We start from the raw sequence: 12,174 nt of genomic DNA, 5'->3' as shown, positions 1-12,174 counted from the left end.
TGGAGCCGGCCCTGACGGCATGGGCCCAGCCCTGAGGGGAAGGGGCACGCTGGCAGCACAGGACTGGGCAGGCCACTGTGCATCTGGCAACTGCCGCTTTGTACAATGCCCTTGCACTGGGCTGGGTGAAGCAGGGCCGGCCCCACCATGCTATGCCTCATTGACCCCCTGGCTGGCCCCTTGCTCTGGGGACCAACAGACCTCCCCACACCATGCTCCTTTGCCCGCATGGGACCCCACAAATATGTTTGGTGCCAGGCCCACAAAAGGTTAATCCGGCCCTGTGTGATGGAACCTCCAGAAATACGTCCAACCACAACTGGCAACCCTAAGAGGCTTCCTGCTGCTTGTGCATGCAAACTCTCCTTTAGCCACGGGGTGAGCAGACGTCCTGATAGTATCAATAGAGCCCTGCAAATCTGGGGCTATCCGCTTTATATCCGAGGACCATGTTTGCAGATCAGATGTGGATACAAATTGTGTATCCGTGCAGGGCTGTAATTATCGGGACCGACCCGATATTAGGGGCTTTGCAACTATATCCACCCCAGCCTCTGCAAAAAAAGTGTCCCAATTTCTCACACCTGCTGCTGGTATCAGAGGGGTAGCCGTGTTAGTCTGGATCTGTAAAAGCAGCAAAGAGTCTTGTGGCACCTTATAGACTAACAGACGTTTTGGAGCATGAGCTTTCATGGGTGAATACCCACTTCGTCAAATGCATGTAGTGGAAATTTCCTGGGGCAGGTATATATAAGCAAGCAAGAAGCAAGCTAGAGATAACGAGGTTAGATCAATCAGGGAGGATGAGGCCCTGTCCTAGCAGTTGAGGTGTGAAAACCAAGGGAGGAGAAACTAGTTCTGTAATTGGCAAGCCATTCACAGTCTTTGTTTAATCCTGAGCTGATGGTGTCAAATTTGCAGATGAACTGGAGCTCAGCAGTTTCTCTTTGAAGTCTGGTCCTGAAGTTTTTTTGCTGCAGGATGGCCACCTTAAGATCTGCTATTGTGTGGCCAGGGAGGTTGAAGTGTTCTCCTACAGGTTTTTGTATATTGCCCTTCCTAATATCTGATTTGTGTCCATTTATCCTTTTCCGTAGAGACTGTCCAGTTTGGCCGATGTACATAGCAGAGGGGCATTGCTGGCATATGATGGCGTATATTACATTGGTGGACGTGCAGGTGAATGAACCGGTGATGTTGTGGCTGATCTGGTTAGGTCCTGTGATGGTGTCGCTGGTGTAGATATGTGGGCAGAGTTGGCATCGTGGTTTGTTGCATGGATTGGTTCCTGAGCTAGAGTTACTATGGTGCGGTGTGCAGTTACTGGTGAGAATATGCTTCAGGTTGGCAGGTTGTCTGTGGGCGAGGACTGGCCTGCCACCCAAGGCCTGTGAAAGTGTGGGATCATTCTCCAGGATGGGTTGTAGATCCCTGATGATGCGTTGGAGGGGTTTTAGCTGGGGACTGTATGTGCTGGCCAGTGGAGTCCTGTTGGTTTCTTTCTTGGACCTGCTGCTGGGTCATGCTAGCTGTACTTAGGGTGCAGCAATTTCTGGTACTGTCCTGCGACCGGGGCAAAGAGTGCTAGGAAAGGCTTTTGTCTAACACTGAACCAGGGGCTTTGGTACAGTCAGAGGAGCAGCATTAATCCCACAGCGGCTCTCTCTGCCTCTCTGTTAGAGTTCTGCCTAGTTCCCCCTACAGCCCCCTGCTGCTGCTCTTTTAAAAAGCGGCTTGGTTCGTGAGCCCAATTTCTTCCTCGGGAAGGAGTGGGGGGAGGGCCTGGATTCCATCAGCTGTTACCAGCAGAGGGCTCTGGATGTGGCGCGGGAGGGGAAGCTGTTCTCTGTCTCTCTTTCTGCGCATTGTATCCGGGGTTGCACTTCCCAGGTCGCACGGTGGCTGCTGCATCCATAGTGAGCCGGGAGCCCAGGTTGTGCCGCTGCTGCTCCCCAGCGGGGTGTGTGCGGGGAGAGACCTGCACTAACCGCCCTCGGTGCCCAGCCGGGGGGACTCTCTGCGGGGGCTGGAACCAGCCCCTGGGGCAGCCCCGGGCTCTGCCGACACCAGCCCCTGAGCCGGAGCCTGCAGGTGAGGGGAGAGACCCGGGGGAAGGGTCGGGGCCGGGCAGGAAAGTGACTCTGCAGCACCGGCCCCTCCTCGCCCCAGCTCTGCTCCCCGGGGGGGCGGGGGTCTGCGAGTCCCAGAGCTGCTGCCCTCCCTGATCCCTCCCCCCCGCCCGGCTCTGCCCCCCTGAGCGCCTGCAGGAGCCGAGCCAGCTCCCGGGAGCGAACGCCCCGGGCCGGGCCAGGGACCGAGTCTCCCAGCCCGAGGGGAGGGGGCAGGAGGGAGACAGGGGCAGAGCCTGGCAGGGGCAGCAGGAGTGATCAGTGGGGAGGGAGGTTCCCGGCGCCCAGCCCTGCCCAGCCCCATTCCCTGCAGCACCCCGGGGCACATTGACTTTCCTGGGGAGAAGGGGAGGAGCAGGGAGAGGAAAAGCCAGTTCCCGCCTCTGCCTGGTGCCCGCGCTGCTGGGGGGATGCGCTGCCCGGGGACAGTGTCAGGGGGATCCCCCAGAGCGGCTCCTTTGGTTCTGCACTTGGCTAGGAGGCTCTGTGCCTGGGAGGGGGGTACCCATGTCTGGGTGGTTTGGTCCTGGTGGGAGGGGCTGGGTCTGTGCTGGAATAAAGTGAGCCAGGGTTTTCCCAGCATCAGAGTCTAGCGCGACTGTCTGCAGGGAAAGGCCCTGGAGGAACTGGGGTGAGAAATGGACCAAAGTCCTTCCTGGAACCTACTCCATCCCCCCTCTTCCCCATGCTTCATGGAGGTGCGAGGGATCCAAATTTGCTTCCAGCTGAGCTGGAGAGAGCTGAACTGCAGCCAATGGGGGAATTCACATTTGTAGCTGCTATTTGGAGCCAGCCCTCTGCCTCACTGGAGGCAGCTCTATAGGGCAGCCCTTGCCTCTTACCAGCCTCCTCTTTCGCCTACAATTACAGCTGGCTGCCTCCACAGCTTCCCTTTGCTGCATCCCGAGCGCCACCCCTCGGCCCTGCCATACACCCTAGTGCCTTAGCTGCTGTACTCAGTGTCACAGATCTACGGGACCGGTGCTACGCCCCAGCTTTTCAGCAGTCCCTTGTAGGAACCCTTCAGTGGCCAGACCCCCAGGGGGTCCCACTCATCCTTCAGAGTCTCACTTCCTCCCAGGCTTAGCCTCTGGGCTCCAGCCTCCCTGCTGCACATCCGAGTGCAGATGAGCCAGGCTCCTGGGCAGAGACCTGTCATAGAATCATTGAAGAGCAGGACTGGAAGGGACCTCAGGAGGTCATCTAGTCCAACTCCCTGCTCAAAGCAGGACCAATCCCCAACTAAATCATCCCAGCCAGGGCTTTGTCTCTGTCCACTCGGCAGGGCCCAGCGCACCTCATGTAGGATTTGCAGTGACACCCAAGCAGTATTTTCAAACCGGAGCAGGGTTGGTTATTCTCCTGAACACAGCCCTGGAAGTCCTAAAGTTAGCATGGAGAAGCAAAGGTAGTTTCTTCCAGAACATCCTGATCCATGCCCTGCTGGTCAACTCCTAGTCGTGCTGCGAGGCTCGGTCCAACTCTTTTCTCTGGGTGGCTGGATGTGAGGTGTCGATGTGCAGCCCATTAGGATTTTCCATCGTTTTCTCGTGTTTTCCATTGTGATGGGTCGGCCTTTTAATGACCCATGCAGTCCATGACGACTCACACTAACACCTGAGTTCTTAGTCCTGCCCTGAGAGCAAACTTCATCCCCTCCCCATGACTGAGAAGTGATGCAAAGTACAGAAGGAAACTGAGCCATGAAAATCTCGCAGAACATTCCCATTTCATCGCTGTCAGTCTGTGCATGCCTTTCCCTTTCGCTGTGTCCCAGTGTAGCAGCTGGGGCCAATTCGCCCCCGGGGTGGGGGAAACACAACGCAAAGGAGCAGACCGGGGACATGGACGAGGCAGCGGTTTGGCAGAGGAATGAATGTGGTCATGCCGCCGTGTCACTGTGCAGTGGGGATTGCCTCTAGTAGAGGAGATCTGTGACTGGGCTGGGGGGAATGTGGATGGGGCAGCAGGTTCTGACTCAGGGAGGTCTCTGACTGTTTCAGGAGCTGGTGACCTTTGAGGAGGCGGCTGTGTATTCCACCGAGAGGCACATCTCACCGCAGGGCCCCCTGCAGGTTCGCCATGCAGGAGAACTACGAGAACGTGATCTCGCTGGGTAAGGATCCTGCCCATGCTGCTTTCCAGGAGGCATGGGAAGTGCCCGGCTCAGCTTCTGATCATGGCCCTTCCCTGGTCCCTTGGTCAGCCCCATCGTCTCCAGAACCTGTGTAGGGGAGGTGGTCCCCTCCGCATGTCCTCCCACATCAGCAGTGCTGAGCTCTGCATGTCCAGGGCCTTCCATGGGGCAGCAGAGCTGCATTTCCAGGTTCATTTTTATACACATCTTCCCAGAACAAGCTGCCTCTTCAGAGAGGACCTAGGCCCCGAGGAGATAGGCTGGGATTGAGGGCACCTGGATTCTTTTCTGAGCCCTGCTGTGGGACCCTGGGCACATCCTGATCCTTCTCTGTGACTCTGTTTCTTCTCCCATCCTTTGTCTTCTCTAATTAAAGGATCCACTCTTCCGGGCAGGGACCGTGTGTCTGTGTCTAGGCAGCATCCTGCATGATGTGGTCCTGGTTGCGGCTGGGGGATCGACGTTATACTAGAACACACTAACAATCAGTAGGCTAGTAGTGGCTTATTATTTGTTCTTTACCTTAGCTGTTGTTTCATCTCTGGGTTGTAAATCCCTGATTCTCCTATAGGGGGCACAGTACCGCAGACGCCTGGCGTTCCCAGTGAATAAGCCATGACCAGACACCCAATACACACAGCTTGTGCAAATTAGCATAATCCATTCAAGTCAACGAGGCAACACTGATTTACACCAGTTGGGGATCTGGCCCCATTGACCCAATGGAGCTATGGCCCATTGACCCCAGCTGGGGTCTGGCCCCATTGACTCTAACAGAGCTTTGGCTGAGGGACAGCAGCTGGGAATCTGGCCCCATTGACTCCAGTGGAGCTCTGGCCCATTAATCCCAGCTGGGGAGCTGGCCCACAAGGTGTAAGAGCAGCACTTTAGCCTTAATGTTGAAACCCGGAGACATAAAGTGAGGCTTCTAAATCCATGTGGACTCTAAACACACCTGTCTGGATTTGGGGATGGGCAAGAGAAAGAGAAGTGAGTGACAATAAGGCTGCCCATTCAGGACCCAAAATAGGGATTTAGGAGCCTGATGTTAGGCTCCCAAGTAGGAAAGAGCATGTAATTGCATGTACTAAAGCAGACGAATGTCCGTAGCAGTGAACAGGCAGCCAGCGTGAAGAGTGTCAACAGACTCAGGCCCTTCGCCAAACATGGTGCAGCCACAGTCCGTACAGTGACAACCAAAGAATGGAGCATTTTGTGCAGATGTCAGCAGATAAGAACGTCTGATCATCTCCTGAGCCTGGCTCGCCTCTCCCCCACCCTGGGGTACCTGCATTGGAGTCACTTGGTGTCATAGAATCATAGAGCCATATGGTCAGAAGGGACCACAAGGGTCATCCAGTCTAACCCCTTGCCAAGATGCAGGATTTGTTGTATCTAAACCATCCAAGAGAGATGACTATCTAGCCTCCATTTGAAAACCTCCAGCGAAGGTGCTTCCACGACCTCCCCCGGCAGTCTGTGCCATTGTCTTTCTGTTCTTACAGTGAGGAAGTTTGTCCAGAGATTTAATGTAAATCTGCCTTGCTGCAGTTTGAACTTATTGTGGGGAGGGTCTCAGTGGTTTGAGCATTGGCCTGCTAAACCTAGGCTTGTGAGTTCAATCCTTGAGGGGCCATTTAGGGATCTGGGGCAAAAATCTGTCTGGGGATTGGTCCTGCTTTGAGCAGGGGGTTGGACTAGATGACCTCCTAAGATCCCTTCCAACCCTGATATTCTATGATTTAATGTCTCTTTTCCTGCCCTCTGTGGCAAGAGAGAACAACTTTTCCTCCATCCTTTCAGGGCAGCCTTTCAAGTATTTGAAGCCTGCTATCATCCCCCCCGCCACGTCTATGACCACCATCATGTCCCCTGCTATCACACAGTCTGGTCTATGCCCCAGCCTCTCACCAGTCCCCTGGGAGTGACCCCATTAGCGGGCTGGGCCCCAAGGACCTGCACAGCGCCACCGGGTCCTCCAAGACTCCCAGACTGGAGCATTGGCACGAGTGCTCCCTGTCTCTCTCCAGGGCTCCTGGCAATGAATCCAGCCCAGCCAGATTCCTGCAGGAGGCCTGTACAGTGCCCCTTCAGGATGCAAAGCTCAGTGAATATTGGCAGTGACACAGGCAGCCTTTGCAAAGTGAGGTACCAATTTATTAATCCCCTGGCTACAGAATGTGGAAGTCCTTAGGGCAGCACAAAGAGCTGTGTCCATGTTGGCCAAAGCAGTGCCATGATGGGCCAGCCAAGCTGTGATGGACCCCATCCCTGGCTCCTTCTCCTGTCCCCCCAAAAAGCTGCCTCCTTCCAGTCACCTGACACCATGTTCTCCTGCTCCGTTGGGCTGGGTTTTCCTGCTGTTCATTGTTCAGTGGTTGGGGCATTCCTTTGTCTTGCTGGATCCTCTGATTTGGGTCAGTTTCAGACTGTTCTTTAATGACCATACGCATTTCCCCCCCAGACTGGGTGGTGACACACACATGCCTTCTATGCCATTCCAGGAGCAGCATTAACCCTTTGGCACCCACTGGGGAGCGATGCAATGTGCAGAGGGACACTGAGGCACGCTGAGGCTTCATAAAAATATTACAGAAAATTCCCACTGGGCTTCATTCCCCTCTTGCTCACCCTGGGGTATATCAGGAGTAAGCCACTGATGCCACATACTCCTCAGGTGTAAATCAGCATCAGGCCTTTGACTTCAATGGAGCTGTTTTAAGTCACACCAGCTGGGGATCTGGCCTCTTGAAGTTGCATTTGGGTAGCCCCAGAGAGCAGCCTGGAGCTGTCCGACCTGCATAGGAGCAGCATGGCACTTCTGAAGAGGCCGAAATGTAGGTCAAGACAAAAGGGCAGCTGCTCCAATTCAGCCTTCTAGCCAGATTCCAGACCCAGCTGCTTTTCATTAAACCTTCATTCTCAACAGGGGCTGAGAGCCAGGGGCCTCCTGGAAGACTGTGGCTTTCCGTGACCTTACCCCGGATACCAACAGCCCTTTCTCAAGCTGCAGATTTTAACCTCTCTACGTTTGGCAGCTGTAGTTTTATGCAGGTGTGAGCCGGCAGAGGTGTTTATTTCAAATCCTACCCAAGGCTTTTTATACCCACATCATTATTTTTTATAGTACAGAGGCTCATAATCAGAGCCCCGTTGCGCTGGGTGCTGCACAGACACATAGTGACCGAGATCAGGGCCACGTTGCGCCAGGCGCTGAACAGACACGTAGTAACCAAGATTGAGGCCCTGTCACGCTGGGCACTACACAGACACACAGAGACTACTGAGGTCAGGGCCCTGTCATGCCGGGTGCTGCACAGACACACAGTGACCGAGGTCAGGTTCCCGTTGCACCAGGCACTGCACAAACACACTGTGACTGAGGTCAGGGCCCTGTCATTCTGGGCTCTGCACAGACACACAATAAGAGGTAGTCCCTCCCTAAAGAGCTAAATAGACAAGAATTATTATCAAATGGGGAAACTGAGGCACCAAGTGGTAAGGCAATTTATAGAAGGGGTCAGAGGCCGAGCTGGGAACGAAACCCTGCTCTCCGGAATCGCAGCAAATGCCTTTAAACATAAAGCTAGCCTATGTCTCCTTGTCTGCCTTATAAAATCATTCACTTTCTCTCAACTCTAACAAAAAATCATGGGGCTATTCAGTCAGAAGGGGAAGTGGCTAGGAACTGGGTGGTATCCCTTTACAGTCACAGAGTTTAAGACCAGATGGGACCATCAGATCGTAGTTTGGCTCCTGTGTATCACTGGCTGCCAGCACCGCCTGGCACTTGCACACTCAACCCAGCAACCGAGGTGAGACTAAAGTCAGTGAGACCATTGGTTATTTTTGACAGTAATTTCCAAGGATGGATTTCTTTGCTGTGCTCTCCAAGTAGCCCAGCTCCACTCCCATGATGTTATCTAGATAATGCAATTAAGAGACCCCTTCTTCCCCACCTGTGCCAGGGAAAGAGGGAGGTGCGGACAGCTTCAGAGGCATCTCCCAGCTGCCTTGCTTACTAGCCTTCAATTTTCACTCTCCCTCATCTTCATGGCTGCAAGAAGGACTCCAGCTCCGGTTCCCAGTCTCCTGTGCTGTAACCCAATTCACTGTCTTTTGCAGTGAAAACTAGAGAGCAAGAGGCAGCTGCCGACAGGTCCCAGCAGGGGAGGGAAACAGAAAACAGTATCCGGCTGCAGCCAGATGCTGAACTCTGTGCTGTCTTGGAGAAAATACCATATTCACAGCCATGGAATGAAGGAGTCCACCTGGCCCTGATCCAAATGAGTGAAGTAGCTGAGAGCTCATTTGCTCCGGGCTCTCCGCAATCATAAGGAACTCAATACTTGTTTTTATCTAAATGAACACTGAGATTCTGAACCACAATTCTGTGTCAAGGTGTGATTAAAAACTACATCCAGATGAAGTTATGGTTGATAATAGTACATACCAGTAATTGAGGGTAAGATACATTACAAGGAGGTTATCCCAAAAACCAAACATTATAATTCCAGGAGGTTCAGTTAAGGTTAAACTTAAAAAGAAATCCAGCACACACATTGAGGTATGGATATGCACAGCTAAGTCACCCAAACAACCTTAACTCTGCCCTCTAGCAACACCATGAAATAGCCATGTGTGTCATTAATCCAGTTTCATGTTTGTGAGCACTCACAAGCAATTTAAAGGGATATCACCCAATTCCTGTACCCTACAGAAGGAGGGATAAGTAAAGGCAGCTAGGGAATGAAGGCCATCTCAGAGGTGGTCATATGTCCTAGCAAACCGATGAACATACTGAGCTGTGAGTCCAGATCTGAGGCTGTTTGTTTTGGGCCATTATATTGATATTCGCCTGCCATTAAATTTTAGTATTTGGAGATAGGAGATAACACCCTCCACCTCTTCAAAATCACCAGGTTAAAATTCAGCCCCTACGCCCTTGTTGAAGCACCTAAGTAAGGCCAGGTGTTTAAGCATGTGCATGGTTCTCAGAACGTGAGTAGTCCCATTGGAATCCTACTCATGCGCACCTACTTAAGTGCCTTGCTGACCTGGGTCCTAAAAGCTAGAGCCGGTTTCTTCAGCTGCCGTGAGGACTCTTAGGTCTGGGATGGCCCACTGACGTCACACACCGCGGGGAGGGCCGTTGGCTATTTTGACAGCCGTGGTGGTGGGAGGGGGAATGGACCATTTGGGTTAACCGCTCAGGAGCCAAATTACATAAGGAAAAGGGTATTGCCACGTCCAAGGTGCCTGTGCTGCATAGCTCTGAGTATGGCTACTCCACCTGAGCCGATGACTGTTCAGCGTCGCAGAGGATGTTGTACGAGAGCCACCAAGCAACCAGAGAGAGCAGGGAATATTGATGTCACTCAATACCGCACACTTTTCAACAGGAGTTCTCAAAGCACTTGCCAAAGGAGGCCACTATTTTTATCCCCCTTTATCAATTGGGGAAACCGAGGCATGGAACAAGGCAGTGACTCGCTCAAGGTCAGCCAGTCGGCTGGAGTTGTGCATAGAACCCGGGTCTCCTGAGTCCCAGACCAATGGACTATCCATTAGGCAGCCACACTGCTTATTACAGTCACTAGGAGCAGCTGTCCTGGCCTGCATGATAAAACCAGGGTTAATGGATGTGATCAGCTTGTAACCAGCCCATTCATCCTAGACTCACAGATTCCAGGGCCAGAAGGGAGCCTCTTGATTTTCCTGCTTCTGGAAAAAGGGCGCTACATCAGCTTCCTCCATTAGCATGACTGGTAGGAAGCCATGGAGGAATCCAAGTAGCTGGGCTAAGTTCTTCAGACTCTCATATTTTTTAGAAGCCTGTTCCTGCATCAGTGGGGATTTTTCCATCGAATTCAGAGAGCACAAGATTAAGCTTAGATCCTGCCATGCTGAGCTCCCTACTCAGCTTTCTAGAGCTCCCTCTATGTAGCTGATAACCAAAGTGAAGAGGGTCACTTGATCATGGTTTATCAATACCAATCTGAGAAGGAGATTTCTGATAGCGGACGGGCTCCTTGATCTAGGAGACAAAGGCAGGCAGAGATCCAGCAGCTGGAAACTGAGGCTAGATAAGTCCGAATGGAAAATAAGGGGCGTGTTTTCAACAGAGAAGGGAATTAACCACTGGAACAGTAACATAGGGCTGGGGTGAAGTCTCTACTTCTTGGGGTCTGTGAATGAAGCTTGGCTGTCTGTTGATGGTCTAGCAGGCAGGGTGTTAGCCTGGGACTCTGAAGACCCATATTCAGTTCCCTGCTCTCCTACAGATTTTTTCCTAGGGACTTATTCTCTCTGTGCCTTAGTTTCCCATTTATAACATGGGGATAATAGCATTGTGTTACCTCACAGGGGTGTTGTGAGGATGAGAGCAGCGAAGGCTGAGGGGTGCTCAGATGTTCTGATAATGGAGGCTGTGTAAGTACCTTAGCTCTCTTTCTAAAGAGTGATTCTAGCTCATCCACAAGATATGGGCTCTCCCAAGATATGAGAGGTTTTCTGGCCTGTGTGATATAGGAGGTCAGACTAGATGGCCATAAAGGTCTCGTCTGGCCTTAAAATCATGAAAATCTAACCTAACCACCTGTCTCTGTCTCCTTTACCCATGTCATCTATTAATCTGGGTTTGGGTTTTCGCCCTTGTATCTAAGCACTTCTGATGTCTGTGCTGTCCTTCTAATGCTAGTCCAATCCGTGTTTCCCTTAGCGGAGGAGATTGCGATCAGCTGGCCCCGGATAACTGCTTTTGCCGAGTCCCACAGGAGGAGAGGATTGGTGTCCGGTAAGTTGTTCTGGGTAGGGTAGAAACATGATTGTGCATTCTTCACACTACAGAAGTGCTCCTCAGGGTAAATCAAGGGGCGGTCCATGGAGAACACTCCTCATTCACACAGGGAATCTGTTTCAGCAACCCAAGTGCATTACTCCTAATTTAGCCCACAGATCCCTCTAGGCTACCTTCACTTTCCCTCACATCAGAGCAGCATGCTGATAGCCTGGTTCCCTTTCAGGTATAGAGATGGAGTCAGAGCAGGGCCAGCTGGAGCCAGCCCAGGTGCAGAACTCAGCCACGGCTGGGCCCAGCGAAGGAGGGATGACCCCTGACTTGCGTCGGCAGCTGGGTCTCATCCTGCAGACCGCCGGCCGGAGCCAGGTGGAGAAGATGCTGCGGGAGCTGGTGAGGGAGCAGAGCCAGGAGGGCAAGCGCAAGGCTCGCAAGAAAGCCACAAGGAGTCCCAAGGATGGAGGTCAGTGGCAGATGGGAGGGCAGGGGGCATTAATGGAGAGGAGGGAGGGAGGTGCCTGTGGCGTGGAGAGCAGAAAGATGCTGTGTATGTGCATTTGTACCTGAGTGGTGTTATACTCTAGTGCAGTGGTTCCCAAACTAGGGTTTGTGAACTGTTACAGGGGGGTTCTCAGGGAAAAATTCCCTAATGGTGGACAGAGCTGTCCCTAGGGACCCCGGGCAGCATGAGACCAGCAGCCCAGAGCCCCTGGACTTCCAAGAACTAAGCAGATCAAAGCAAGCGTATCTATCACACTGAGGAGATTTAAACTTCAAGACTCCTTATATGTAATGGAAAGGGAGGTGGATATTTTTTGCTCTTTTTAAGATTAAATAGGCAGCTAGTACTGTTTTTTAAATTATTATGAAGAACAAGTTTAAGCTTTGTTGTAACATGCGTTGTTTGCCTGGACTGCTCAAGACCTGGATGCTTGTGTAGGAGGAACCCTTTGAGCTGGCTTCTTAAATACCTTCCTGCTCTTTCACATCTGATAATCCTTGATGAAACACAGGAGCCTTGACTTATAACAGGCTTATTCAAAGTGATACAAACTACAAAAGGGAGATCTTGGAAGAGTGTTGCCGTTTTCATAATGTAATACAAATAT

At 52.3% G+C, this 12,174-nt stretch overlaps 1 protein-coding gene across 4 annotated transcripts in view; it reads left to right on the top strand.

Annotated features, from left to right (window-relative positions):
- Positions 1 to 995: 995 nt before the first annotated feature.
- The window catches only part of LOC123345037 (zinc finger protein 665-like), a 40,724-nt gene continuing 29,545 nt past the window's right edge, over positions 996 to 12,174 (top strand). For 3 of the 4 annotated variants that reach the window (XM_044981596.1, XM_044981594.1, XR_006572698.1), the window contains exons 1-4: positions 1,900 to 2,091; positions 4,133 to 4,245; positions 10,988 to 11,062; positions 11,292 to 11,528. In XM_044981596.1, the coding sequence (XP_044837531.1) occupies positions 4,212 to 4,245; positions 10,988 to 11,062; positions 11,292 to 11,528 (346 nt within the window). In that variant the 5' untranslated portion in view covers positions 1,900 to 2,091; positions 4,133 to 4,211. Of the gene's footprint in view, positions 1,040 to 1,899; positions 2,092 to 4,132; positions 4,246 to 10,987; positions 11,063 to 11,291; positions 11,529 to 12,174 lie in introns of those variants that run through there. The other variant, XM_044981595.1, reaches the window with a different exon arrangement.

This window comes from Mauremys mutica, chromosome 12 (genome assembly GCF_020497125.1).
Source record: "Mauremys mutica isolate MM-2020 ecotype Southern chromosome 12, ASM2049712v1, whole genome shotgun sequence".
NCBI lineage: Eukaryota > Metazoa > Chordata > Testudines > Geoemydidae > Mauremys > Mauremys mutica.
The sequence above is the reverse complement of the archived record's forward strand: the minus strand, read 5'-3'. Positions and strand labels throughout refer to the sequence as shown.